Source organism: Sciurus vulgaris, assembly GCF_902686455.1.
Source record: "Sciurus vulgaris genome assembly, chromosome: 3".
NCBI classification, from domain to species: domain Eukaryota; kingdom Metazoa; phylum Chordata; class Mammalia; order Rodentia; family Sciuridae; genus Sciurus; species Sciurus vulgaris.
The window spans coordinates 26,198,574-26,211,599 of record NC_136463.1 but is presented as its reverse complement, the minus strand read 5'-3'; the positions used below and the strand labels follow the sequence as shown (position 1 = coordinate 26,211,599).

Sequence of the window (13,026 nt, the reverse complement as noted above, 5' to 3'; positions counted from 1 at the left end):
CAGAAGCCCCACTACTAAATATAAATTAAATAATTGAACTATTCAGTGCAGGGAAAGGGTCAGGTAAATATTCCACATTGGCCAGGCTCAGTGGCACATGTCTGTAATCCCAGAGGCTGGGGCAGGAGGAGCGAGAGCAGCCAGCCTCAGCAACTTATAGAGGCCCTAAGCAACTCAGTGAGACCCTGTCTCTAAATCAAATATTAAAAAGGCCTGGGGATGTGGCTCAGTGGTTAATTGCTACTGGGTTCAATCCCTGGTACAAAAAGAAAAAAAAACAAAAAACAAAAAAAAAAACAGATTCCCACATTGTCTAGGATGAAGGGTCTCTTCCATGTGAGAAAAAGCAGAACCAGCAATGGTATTAAAATAGCAATTTGTTTTTTGTGAGGCACAATGATTCAAGCCTGTGGTCCCAGGTACTACACAGAAGCTGAAGGATGATTTGAGCCTGAGAGTTCAAGACCAATGTGGGTAACATTGCAAGCAAGATTCCCACCTCAAGGAAAAAAAGATAAAAAAGGGGTGGGGGGGGGAGCAAAATAAAGAAAAAAAAAGTACTTGACAAATTAGTTTTTTTTCATAGCCATTATAAGACTAAGGTTTTTCACTTTTTCCTCGTGTATTTCTAGTATCTAGCAAAGGGAATATCATGCAGTTGTAGATTCCAAAAAGATAAGCACATGGATAAATGCATGTGCTCATGATCACATGATTAGAGGTACCAACATTTGCAGCAATATGCGAGCTATCACAAGAAGTACCATCTTCTGGGATGCTTGGAGGTTTGTTTTTTCTGGGATTCTGTGTGTTTGTTTGGTACCAGGGGTTGAACCCGGGGCGCTTAACAACTCAGCCACATCCTCAACCATTTTAAAAATATATATATTTTATTAAAAAAACAGGGTCTCACTAAGTTGCTGGGCCTGGCTTTGAATTCATGATCCTCCTGCCTCAGCCTCCTGAGAACTGATGAGTATACACACCACTACACCACTGCTCCTGGCAAAAGTCAGTACCATTTTACTAAATATTTTCTCACATGCATTTTGGTTATAATTTTTTCATTATTATTAAGGCCAATGATTGAGTAGCAAATGCACTCTGTAGACCGCACCACCAGGCAAAAGCTGCTGACAGAACTTTTTTTTCCTTTGAAGAGGAGAGCAAAGGAGCTTGGACTAGATAGGTGGCATTCCTCTTCTAGTCAGAAGTTGAAAGGAAACTACTCATTCAAGATGGCCAGCAAGAAAGGGTAGAAAGCGACATAAAGATTATCCGTCGGAGATGTATGGGGTCTGTGAAGATGATTCTGCCTCGCCCCCAGAGCTGAATTTTGCAGGGGACTCCCTCCACTCTATTCCAAACTGCCAGCAGCAGCAAAATGGTAATAAACAGAGGAAAGTCCTCTAGATAAGTTCGCTTCTGTCAGCTAGATCTTCTTTTTATTTTTTACATGAAATAAAAAGTTGCTGAACAGACACTTAAAGAGTGAACCCTGACTGGGTGTCGAGGCCCAGACCTGCAATACCAGTCACTTGGGAGGCTGAGACTGGAGATCACAAGTTCAGGACCAGCTGGGGCAATCTAGCAACACCTTCTCTCAAAATAAGAAACATAAAGAACCAGGGATGCAGCTGAATGAGTGATAGAGTGCTTGCCTACCAAATCCAAGACCCTGGGATTACAAGTGCACACAAATACGGCGGAGCAAGGGGACACCCAGTCCTGCTGCCTCTCCAGTCAGCATCCTAGTACAGCTAGTCCTTGCTCAGAATACACTGGCTGCAGACACCAACAGCCACAGCTCTCTGTGAGGAACATCTTTGCCCTTTAATTTAGGGCTCCATCTCCAAATCCTGCCAAAGCAACTGGTCTTTATTACATTTGGACTTCTCCTCCCAACCTACTTAGAGACCTCCAAGAGGAAGTAGAATAAATATTTCTAACTTTGAATAGACAGCCTCAAAAAGTTTCCTTTTACCCAGCAACCCCCATTTCAGTTCCTGTCTCCCCTCACATTCTCCTCCTCAGAGAACCTAATGGGAAGTTGATGAGCCCCAAGCAATTCCAAATGCAATATACATCACTCTGCATAAATTGCAAAACCCTTTATTCTAACTGATTAAAGTCACAAGCCTGTTAAAGGACCAGAAACCACATCCGTATTGGAGGCCATTCCCCTCCCCATCCCAGTAAGAGAGGGTTCAATCCTTAGTCCCTGGCGGGGTCCATGGCCTCTGTATGAACATATGCATATACCCACACGTGTGCCCAGGGTATGGTGTACATGTTTTGAGGAGGGCGGACTGAAAAGAGGAAGTGGTCACAAAATTGGGTTCTGAGTATATCTTTGGGAACTATTTCCAGACTAGCAGACCAGGGAGAAAAGGAAAGGCCACTGCAAAGGCAAAGGAAGGAAGAAACTCACCTCCTTGGCCTCCAGGAATCCCCAATTCCTGAATGCCTTTTTGTTCATTTACCAAGAGCAAGACATTAAGACAAAGATACACTTCTCTAGTCAGTTATCCTCTAAACCTCCAAAGGATTGAATTTTTTAAGTTTTTGATGAACCTTTATTTTATTCACTTGCTTTCATGTGGTACTGAGAATTGAACCCAGTGCCTCACATATGCGAGGCAAGCACTCTACCACTAAGTCACAACCCCAGCCCCCAAAGGACTGAATTCTTAATATACTTTCCATATTTGCAGAGTGAGGTGGACCCAGTGTCCCTTTTCTACATGCACCTTTGACAGTGCCCTAATGTGTGAAATTTCAGCTAGGAATCTGGCCCAGGTTCATAGAATCAACAATCAAAGACTCATTTCTCCTAATGAATCACCTAGGCTTCCCACCATGCTTGCCCCATCTCTCTATGCCGTCTGTCTCTGGGCAATGATGAGGTTCATGATCTGGAGGTGTCCCTAGTAAGCTTTCTCTCCCTCTCCCTAAAGATGGTTTTTGCTTTGTGCCTTTCAGCACAAAGGCAGAATTATCAGTTATCACTCTATACAGATCCCCTTCAACATGTTCCATATAAAATACAACCAAATTCATATGAATATACTGAAACACCCCAACCCAATGCCTAAGATATGTACCCTACACTGCCACACTCTCACTGACACATTTTCCAACACAAATACACTTGATCAGTTCTGGTTCTCTTGGAGTTACCCTCAGCTCTACAGGATAGAGCAGAGAACTGCAGAGCTTGAAAGGAAGACAACGACTGGACAAAACGGGAGGCAGTGAGGTCAATATCGAAAACAAAACAATAATACTATAATTATAATAGCTACTGCATATTACTGTTAGGATCACTTCACAGTTACAGAAATTGAGCTCTTGCTTTTAAATACTGCGTCTCCCGGGACTGAGGATGCAGCTCACTGGTAGAGTGCTGCTTTCCTAGCATACACAAGGCCCTAAGTACCCCCAACAATAAAAACAAAAAACTTTATATACTGGTATCCTGGAAGAAAGACCCTATATAGGGATCTAAGGTGGTCCTAAGACTCTGATATTATAGAGCTTTCTCCCTCCTTGAGCCATAGGAACTTTCTGGTTCCTAGGTGGGCATGGTGGCACACACCTGTAATCCCAGTGGCTTGGGAGGCTGAGGCAGGAGTATCTCAAGTTCAAAGCTAGCCTCAGCAACTTAGAGAGACCCTGTCTCAAAATAATAAAACTTTAAAGCAGGTTCAGGATGTGGCTCAGTAGTTAAACATCCTTGGGTTTAATCCCTGGTATTAAAAAGGTATCCCCCCCACCCCGCCACTAAAAAGAATTTAATGATTCCTATTCTCTTCATCCCTCCTGTCAAAGAACCTGGACCCCGCAACCTGTACACGTACTCATGTTTTTAAAAATTTCCAATTCTGATTTCCCCTTTTCAAGATTCAATCTCTATCCAATCAACTAAACCAAACTATCCAATCAAATTTCACTCACTTATTTTCCATTTAAAGTGAACAAAATAACCCCAGTGAAGAGCTGGCCTACTAAGGGAGCCTACTCTGGACTGGCAGCAGTGGCCTTGAAGCTCCCATTGGGCGAGCCAGGCACATCAGCCCAGGTCTGCCCTGGTCCCTCCCTCCCCCACCACGTGGGGGTTGGCGATTGGTGTCTGTTTCTGAACCTTGCCTGTACTGAGTAGCACACTGGCCCTCTCAGGTAGAGGTGGCATCACTCATGCAGAAACTGTGCAAATTGAAACTCGAAGAGTCTTTAAATTTTTAAAAATTAAAAAAATAAAGTGGCCAAAAGATCTTGATGACTATTTTGTAACTGAAGTTAATTTTTTTTTTTTTTTTTTTTTTTTTTTTGCGGTACTGGGGATCGAACTCAGGGCCTTGTGCTGGGAGCCAAGCACTCTACCAGCTGAGCTATCTCCCCAGCCCTGAAGTTAATTTGCAATGAAAAAAAAAAAAATTGAAAATTCCCCTTAACCCTCTTAAGACAATGTGGAAAATTAACTACAATCCACAAAATAGACACGGTTAAAAAAAAAAGAGAGAGGGGCTGGGGATATGGCTCAGTTGGTAGAGTGCCTGCCTCACAAGCACAAAGGCCCTGGGTTCAATTCCCAGCACCACAAAAAAAACAAACAAACAAAAAAAAAAAGAGAGAGAACAGGGAAAGATCACCCACTTCTTGTGCCTCTGCTATTATTTTTTCCCCCACAACCCTAGTTCAAACTGAGCAAAATTCCCAGCCGTCTCTTGTCCGACAATTCCTTACACACGTTCCAGTTACCAAAAGGCCACTTGTCTCATAAGATTTGTCCCAAGGAGTCTTGATATCTGGACAATTGAGCCAAAATTCGTTTAATCATCCTGCTGTTTTGCTCCTGTATTTCATTCAAAAGCAGTTTACGCCCCCGCATGGCGAGCATACTACTGCTGGGAGTTGGACCTCTGCAACAGGCTGCATTTCTCCTGGTTTGTTCTGCACAGTTTTTACATCTCAGGGGGAGCGCCAGTCAGATTTTTCCGACTATTATTGAAATCATGAAGTCCAGGGCACACTCCTATAATCCCAGCACCTTTCGAAGCTCAGGCAAGGGGATTTCAAGTTCAAGGCCAGCTTCAGGAATTTAGTAAGACACTGTCTCAAAATAAAAAAAAAAATTTAAAAAGGGCTAGAATGTACCTCATTGGTAAAGTGCACCTGGGTTCAATCCCCTGTCCCCCCAAAAAAGTCCTCCTTTTCCCCATGATTTATGCATAATCAACATTTTTGTATCAGCGTCTGTGTTTGGGGTAAAAGCTTGTTCTAGACTGTTGTATTTATTGCAAATCTACTGTAGTGCTATAAAGGTAGAAAACCAAGTCTTACAAAGCTGGCTATACAACACATTTCATAAGCAGAATTACCCTTTCCCACCTACTAACAAAGTTCCCCACTTTGATCAAAGCCTCAAAAACCATCCCAGTTCTTCTACTGGATAGAACAGTTACTGAACATTCTCCTGATGGCAGTCCATTCTTTCAGCCATGTGTCACATATCTTATAGGATCACTTCTAACCAAATCAAACTTCCTCAATAACCAAGTGAGTGCCCATTTTCTTGAGTGCAGGTCTTTTTGAAAGTCCTTTCCTTGGGGAGGAAAAGGGGAAATGGATAGGGAGCAAAAGTTTTCTAATAACATGAAGTCATATGTGAATTTGAGAATGAGGCCAAGACCTGAGTAAGCGCCTCAAAGCCTCACCAGTCACCAACTGGAGGACAGGCACTGCAGTCGGATTTTCTCCAACTACAAAAGGATGAGATCCAGGACAACTTTTCCCTGATATATTCATAATCCACACACCTTTTATATCAGCAGTGTTTAAGGTTAAAACTCACTCTACCCTGCCACGTTTTCAACATTTTGAATTGTTATCTATTCTCATCTAAGATTTCACAGAAACTTTCCTTACTATTACTCCCTATATTGTGTCAGTCAGTGTTCAGGACATGCAGTCAGGCAGGCCATTTTGTAAAGTTTACAGATTATCTGCCTGGAGACTGGAGACTCTGAGGCAAGAGAATCACAAGTTCAAGGCCAGCCTCAGGAACTTAGGGAGACACTCTTGAAAACATAAAATAAAAAAGGGCTGGGGATGTAGCTCAGTGGTAAAGCACTCTTGGGTTCAATCCCCAGTACCAGACATTTAAAAAAAAATTTTTTTAATTACAAATCTGAATTAACAACCATTTACTCTTTAATGTTTTATTCACCAGGTAGAGGATCTCTGGTACCCAAAGAGAACACAACTCCCTGCATGTCCATATTCTTCCACTTCTACGTTCCTTTACTTGCTCTCCTTCTCTCTTCTCTCTTTTCACTTCACAATGACCTCCCGGTCTTTGGCCTTAGAACGAAAATATCTTGGAAGGGGTCTACACTCCGCGGCGGAACTTGGGGAGGTCAAAGCAACGTTCGGGATCCAGGGGTGCCAAAGGCTAAGGCCCAGCTGCAGCCTGGGGGACCCTGGGAAGCAAGTCGTCAAAGATGCAGGCTGCGGATGTTCTCTGCCAGGGTTTGTTAACCGGAGGAAGGCGGGAGGCCCCTCTGCCTAGCGACCGCTGGGGCTGGGGCTGGGGCTGGGGCGGGCGGAGAGGGGTCAGGGCACCGGGCCGGGAGGGCTGGAACTCTCCAGGAAGCTCCCCAGCGCCGAGGATGCCACTATCCTCTCCCCCTCTGTTGTTTATTTTAAAGGGGAAGGGAAAGCAGTCAGCTCCAAGCAAAAATAGCCTTACCCTGCGCTAAATCAATCTACCACGGTCTCCTGAAGCTGGTGTCTGAGGGGTAGCTGTGAGCCTCCAGCCACTCCTCTTTAAAGGCAAGCGGGAAATCCACCCCATCCCCAGCGTCCGTCTGTCCGACTGCCTGTCGGTCAGTCTGTCTGTTTTTTCCCAGCACCCTCCCCCGACACACACACACACACACACACACACACACACACACACACACACACACCACACCACACACCATCAGTAAATTTAATCTGCACTTTGGGGAAGATATTAGCCACATTTTAAAAATTCTTTGAAAGGATGAAGAGTGAACAAGACTGACTTAAATTTAATTTTAAATTCTAACAGATGGAAAAATTAGTTCTTCAAACTTTTATTTGGTTTTTCGTTTATTCTAAGACACCATCATCACCACCACCACTACTACTACTACTACACAGATATCAACACAAAAATCTCTAATCTTCAAAAAATTGCATTTGCTTGGTCTCCCCCTTTTCACTCAATAAAACCAAATCCGAAATTTTTTAGAAATATTTTCAAAGCATATCCTCACTGGCCTGCCTCACACTATCTTTGTCAACTGGCTGTTACACATTAAAATATAAATTTTTTTTTAAGTCTTAAAAGGACCCACATACACAAAAAGAAATTAAAATGATATATATGAAGGTAATTTTAAAAGATAAGAAAAACTCAGAAACTCTGAATCCAGATTCTTCCAACTGCTAATGTCATGTATTTAATCACTGAAACATGATTATAAGAATGTTTTGCTTTTTCCACCAAAAGCTGTGTCATTATAACTACACATTTGGAGTAGTTAACTATACTTTGAATAAGCTAGTGATGGGATTGCAATTCTTTCCCTTCATTACTAAAGTCCTCCGTCTGAGAAACCATCCGAGTAAAATTTCATCTTTCTAATTTGGGCCAGAAAATCAGGGGTTATGGGAAACTTAAAATGCTTCCAAGGGACAAATACCATTGTTCTTAGAAAAGTCTCATCTTGAGTTACTGACCAAATTAACACACTAAAGATCTTTCTAGCAATGAATAAAATTCAATTTATGAATGGGTAAGTTTAATTCTAGGAGGAACTAAAATGAGGGCTAACCCATTTCCACCTTTACTCCAGCAGTGCAAAAAATTAGTCTTCATTTTTTTGCGCACTTATTTAAAGAAAGAAGAAACCAGAACCTAAGGGGAAAACCTTTTTTACTAAAGAATCTAACTGTTTCTGCTTTAAACTTGTGAAACTAGCCCATGTATCTTTCACCTTGTGGAAGTTGTTAACTCTCTTTTTGATTTGAAGGCTAACTCACATTACAATCATCAAAGTAAAAGTGCCTGGAAGAAAAAAGGTAATCCTACTCTGTCTCTTTCACAAACTCCCTTTCATTTTCAGCCCCTAACTATAAGTTGTTATGTTGTTGTTATTGTTTTGATTAAATGGAAAAAGTATTTCTAAAGGTAAAAAATTTAAGCTTGTTGAGAACATCCAATGATCCAAGTATTTCTTCAGTCTCTAAAAATAATTTTAAATAAAATGGAAAAAAATTTTTTGCCATTTACAAAACAACCCTTCAGATTTTTTAAAGCTGCTAACATCAGAAAATTAAGCTGTAAAATAGGAAACAAGTGAGAACATATTCTCTTGAGAGTTCCCACACTTATGAATGGTTATGAGACTAATTTTCATTTTAATAGTTGAAAATTTAGGGAAAAGTATTAATTCACCTCATTTTTAGTGAACTGAGAGGAAAGAAACAGCAGTAACTTGACTAATGAAAACAAACTTAGAAGTATTTAACTTCAATATATTTCACCCTGGAAAAGGGCTTTTTTTTTTTTTTTTTTTTTTTTTTTAACAGTAACACCTTTTATTTTGATGACACCAGTTGACTGTAAATACCATCCTCAGGTCACATCCCTATAGGAAAAGGCATAAACAGTGGCAAGTATAACAAAAGTTGAATTATTTCAAAAACAAATAATTTCCTTTAGTAAACAAGTCTCTTTAAGATGGTAACCCTTCACCAGAAGAAAACAAACACAAACTCTCCGCAACTATTTTTTAAATGTCTTGGGTCTTCCGACCAACATTTGAGAGCAGATATGTAGAAATTCTCAACCCAAAGGCAAAGCCGTTAACCAAATTCTAACACAAACAAGGGTATGAAAAGAGGGTAGAGAAATTTAATGTCATTTATTCTAAAAATTCAAATTAATTGCTCTTTTCATTTTTACAACAGTGTTCAGTCTCTTGCATCCTTAAAAGGCATAAATTTTATCAAAAATATTGAAAGTAAAAACAAAATATATTAATAATTTTAAATCAGAGCTGCTCAGATGTAACTTCTGTAGCACATCCTTTGTTTGACTTCCCCTCTCTAAAACACACACACAGACACACACACAGAGGTATGTTTAAGTTGTCGGGATTTTATGGGCATCAGAAATTTAAATCATGATTCATTTGGTACTGAGTGTTAACAAGAAGATAACACTTTTTATTTTAAATAATGAAAACACAAGCGTATGTACACACATGTATACATAGTACATATTTGCAGTTGTTCATGTTTCTCAGAATGTCATAATTAACTAGTTTCTCTTATGTACATGAGATTGAAAAGTCAGTAACAAACCCAAATGAAGGAATACTTTGAGAGACTAAAGACATATACAACATGCTTCCTCAAAGAACACAAAATGATAGAGCAAACTGAGTTCATGAAAACAAACTTTTTTTTTAAATCTGAGACTTCAAAAATTGATTCATGCTAGAAAAATGAAGTCCCTTCTCACCACCTCTACCCCAACACACACACAAAAGACAATTGACTCAATGTTTGGACTCAAAAATTATTTCAGAAAGGGGGAGAACACACAAAAGATCTAATTGAATATGGGTTGTGGAAAGGCCAGATTTTTACCCAGTCTTCTCACAAACCCCCTCCCCATCCCAACTCAAAAAGAGCCCTCAGTAATGCATTTTGGAGGGAACAAGAAGCAGCGTAGAAATAAAAGCAAGCAGATGGCTTGAGAAAAAAGATCCACAAACATAGGGCACCATGAAAATTAAAATATAAATGTTTTGAGTTCTATTTCATCACATTTTGCTATTTCTCAAGCTTTTCACATCATTTCCTTTAAAATGTAAACCATCCTCGAGCAAAAAAGAAAAAAAAAAAGTCCATATATTTCAAAGTTCTAGTCATTTGGGATATTTCTCAGCAACATTCAGCTTTCAATTCAAATATCCATGATCTCAATAAATCTACTGGTGTTCATGTATTTGCTTCTTATTCTCATTTTCAGAAAATGTCTCAAAATAATGAGACTTCTTCCAATTTTATTGCCTCTTTACTCCTAACTCTAATTGCCTTTCCAATAATAGTATTTCCAACATTTGAGGTTAAATCACAAGCTGTACAAACACAGTAACAAGCCATATTGATCATCTATAGATACAGTGGTTGGAAGTTAAATTTCTTAAGCTAAACCACTTCACAGATTCTCCCATTAAACTTTCTAGATCCTTGAACTGCCCCCCTAAAAAACACAGCCACCCCTTCACCTTCTTACCCAGGAAAGTCCAGAGACTATGCAAACTTCCAGTTTTGAAATGGGGATTGAGGGGATCAAAGATTTACTGAGGGTTGCTTCCAACCAACCACACAAGAGAAAACTCTGTACTGTCAACATGTTTAAAGTCTGATTCGAGAAAAGTAGAAAGATTGCCCTACACTCCCAGTCAGAGCGCAACATAAGATTTTGGAATTCAATGAAAGATCTGAAATCCACCATGAATTTTTGGAAAGCCCAATAAGAGATATCCCATTTTGCTAGAGAGAGGATAGTGGGTATAGGAACACACAACACACACACACACACACACACACACACACACACACACACCCATTCATCCAGAGTTCTAGACCCTCCAAAGAGCCCCAGCTCACAGCCTGAACACAAAGCTCTCACCCCAGATGGTCCCCTTGTAACAATGGGCTGAAGGAGTGGGGGTGGGGGGGCTCGAAAAGGATAGTACAGCCAAAGCATATTCTGTGGAAAATCCAGTTGGGGAGGGAGGAGATGTAAGATCTGAGGGACTGGGGGCAGGGGGTCTATGAGAAAAAAATGTTTTTTGCCTTTTACAGAAATTAAATAAAGCGCAAGTATAGGAGGATTCTTGGGAGAGGAGAGGCTCCTTCCACATCCCCTAGGGAGTAAAAAAGACCCCCCCACACGACAATCCACTTAAGAATTATAGTGGGATGGTGAGAAAAACAGAAAATGAGGCCTGCTAGGAAGTTTTAGAAATCGCCCTCGCCATGAATCTAAACTCTTCAAAGATTTTAAGCTTCCCCACAAATATGGCCCCACACTTTGAACAAACTCTGCAAGGTTTCTCCCCTGTTGATTTTCTCCCTTTACTTCCCTTTATTTCTGCAAGGATCATCTTAAGCACACCCCAGCCCCAACTTTTTTTTTTTTTTTTTTTTTTAAACAAGCTGTAAAACCACCCATTACAAGATCTTGGCCTATCTTCCCTCCCAGCCCCCAACATCCGGAGTTGGGGGTGGGAAGGCCAGTACCGGGTTTCTTCCACTGGAGACATTTATGAACCCCTGAACGGTCTCAGCCCCCCATTAGAGTTCTTTCCTACCTTTGTTTTTTGGGAACCGAGTGTTCAATCTCCAGGCGTTTTCCTTGCAGTTCTACTTTCCCTAAAGATTAAAAGGGGGGGAGACCTGAACATCAGAGAGTGAAGCGGAGTGGGGGCACACACACTTAAGTAATTCAAGAGTTGGGATTTGAGATCTTCCTAGGAATCCAGGCAGTGGCTTCCGCAAGTCTAAAGGGAAAAGGTTGGACTTGGAGTGGTGGAATCTATAAATTCACTATTATGTTTTCTTAATTTTTAATTTGTTTTGTTTAATCGCAAAGACTACTTGAGAGGGTCGTTCTGAGAGCCCGGATTCCGGAAAGGTGCGAGGGCATTTGTGTGAGCGTGCTGCCTATACGGCTCCCAGATGTGGGAGTAGGTGCCAAGAGAAAAGGGCTCCCCGTTTCCCGGGATGTGGGGGGGTGGGGGTTGCAGAATAAAACTTTTAATTTTCCTGAGGCATGGGAGAAGGGCTTCAGGCGGCGGGGCGTCACCTGTCGGGGCTAGTCTGCAAGCAGAGAACCTGGAGGAGACAAGCGGGGCCCCACGGGGAGGGTCCCTTGCGGTCACAGAGCGCGCCTCTCGGCCCAGCCTCAGAGTCTCGGGAAGCAGCATGGCGACCCGGCGCCACCGCCGCCGCGCCACCCCGCTCACGCCCCACTTTCAAATCAAAATGGCTCAAGCCCCAAGCCCTGGGCGGGAGGCGGGAGCCCCTTCCTCCCATGCCCTGCCCGAGGGCTGCAATTCCCACCCAAAAAGGGAGAATCCGAGACGGTGTGGGGGCCCCCCTTCCTGGCTGGAAAGGCCTACGGCTGAGGAAGGGGAGCTGGGGGGGCCATCCAGCGACGGGCAGGGAGGGGCTGGACGTGGAAATAACGCCTAGACTGGGTCGTCTGAGCCCAGAAAGCTACCACCCCCACTACTGCTAAGCGGGGCTCCCGCCCCGTCGGTGGGGAGTAAAGGGAACCCCCAGCTTCCCCGCTCCGCTGGGAGGAAAGGGGCAAGGAAACCCCAAGTGTCTGCTCGGGGGTGGGAATTGGAGAAGGGATGGGGGCGTCGGAGGAGGGTGGATACTGAGGCCGAGCCCCACAGGCCCGGGGCGGGGGGGGGGGGGGATAGAGTTAGCAGGCAAGAAAAGAGGGGGTGAGGGTCGCCGTTGTTCCGGGATTTCGATGTGGCTTTTCCGGGGAGGTGGCTGCGCTCTTACCCGAGAAAGTTTCGATGGCCTTCATCGCCCAGTGCTCGTCGGGGCAGTCCACGAAGGCGTAGCCGGATTTGACCAAGAATTGGCCGCTGTAGGAGATCTTGTGCTCCGCAAACACTTTCTCCAAGTCCGCGGGGGTCACGCTCTCGTTGAGGTTCCCGATGTAAAGCTTGTTCATGGTGGCGGTGTCGGGGCAGGACGCGGTCCCAGGCAAGGCCAAACGGGCAGGCGCTGGCGGCAAACCTCTTAGGCCCAGAGGCGGAGAGGCCGGCGGCAGGAGCCGCGAACTTTCTTTGCACCCCACTCCTGAAGTTGTCCGGAGCCCAGAGCGGGGAGGGCGGCCTGAGGGGGCGCAGAGGTCGCGGAGAGTTCGGAGAGAGCCGGGGAGAAGTGCCGGTG

At 43.2% G+C, this 13,026-nt stretch overlaps 1 protein-coding gene across 3 annotated transcripts in view; it reads right to left on the bottom strand.

The window, feature by feature from the left end:
- Positions 1 to 12,880, bottom strand: part of IGF2BP1 (insulin like growth factor 2 mRNA binding protein 1) — a 40,444-nt gene extending 27,564 nt beyond the window's left edge. For all 3 annotated transcript variants that reach the window (XM_079132696.1, XM_079132697.1, XM_079132698.1), the window contains exons 1-2: positions 12,631 to 12,880; positions 11,424 to 11,484 (exon numbers count right to left, since the gene is read on the bottom strand). In XM_079132696.1, the coding sequence (XP_078988822.1) occupies positions 11,424 to 11,484; positions 12,631 to 12,805 (236 nt within the window). In that variant the 5' untranslated portion in view covers positions 12,806 to 12,880. The remainder of the gene's footprint in view (positions 1 to 11,423; positions 11,485 to 12,630) is intronic.
- Between the last annotated feature and the right edge of the window lie 146 nt (positions 12,881 to 13,026).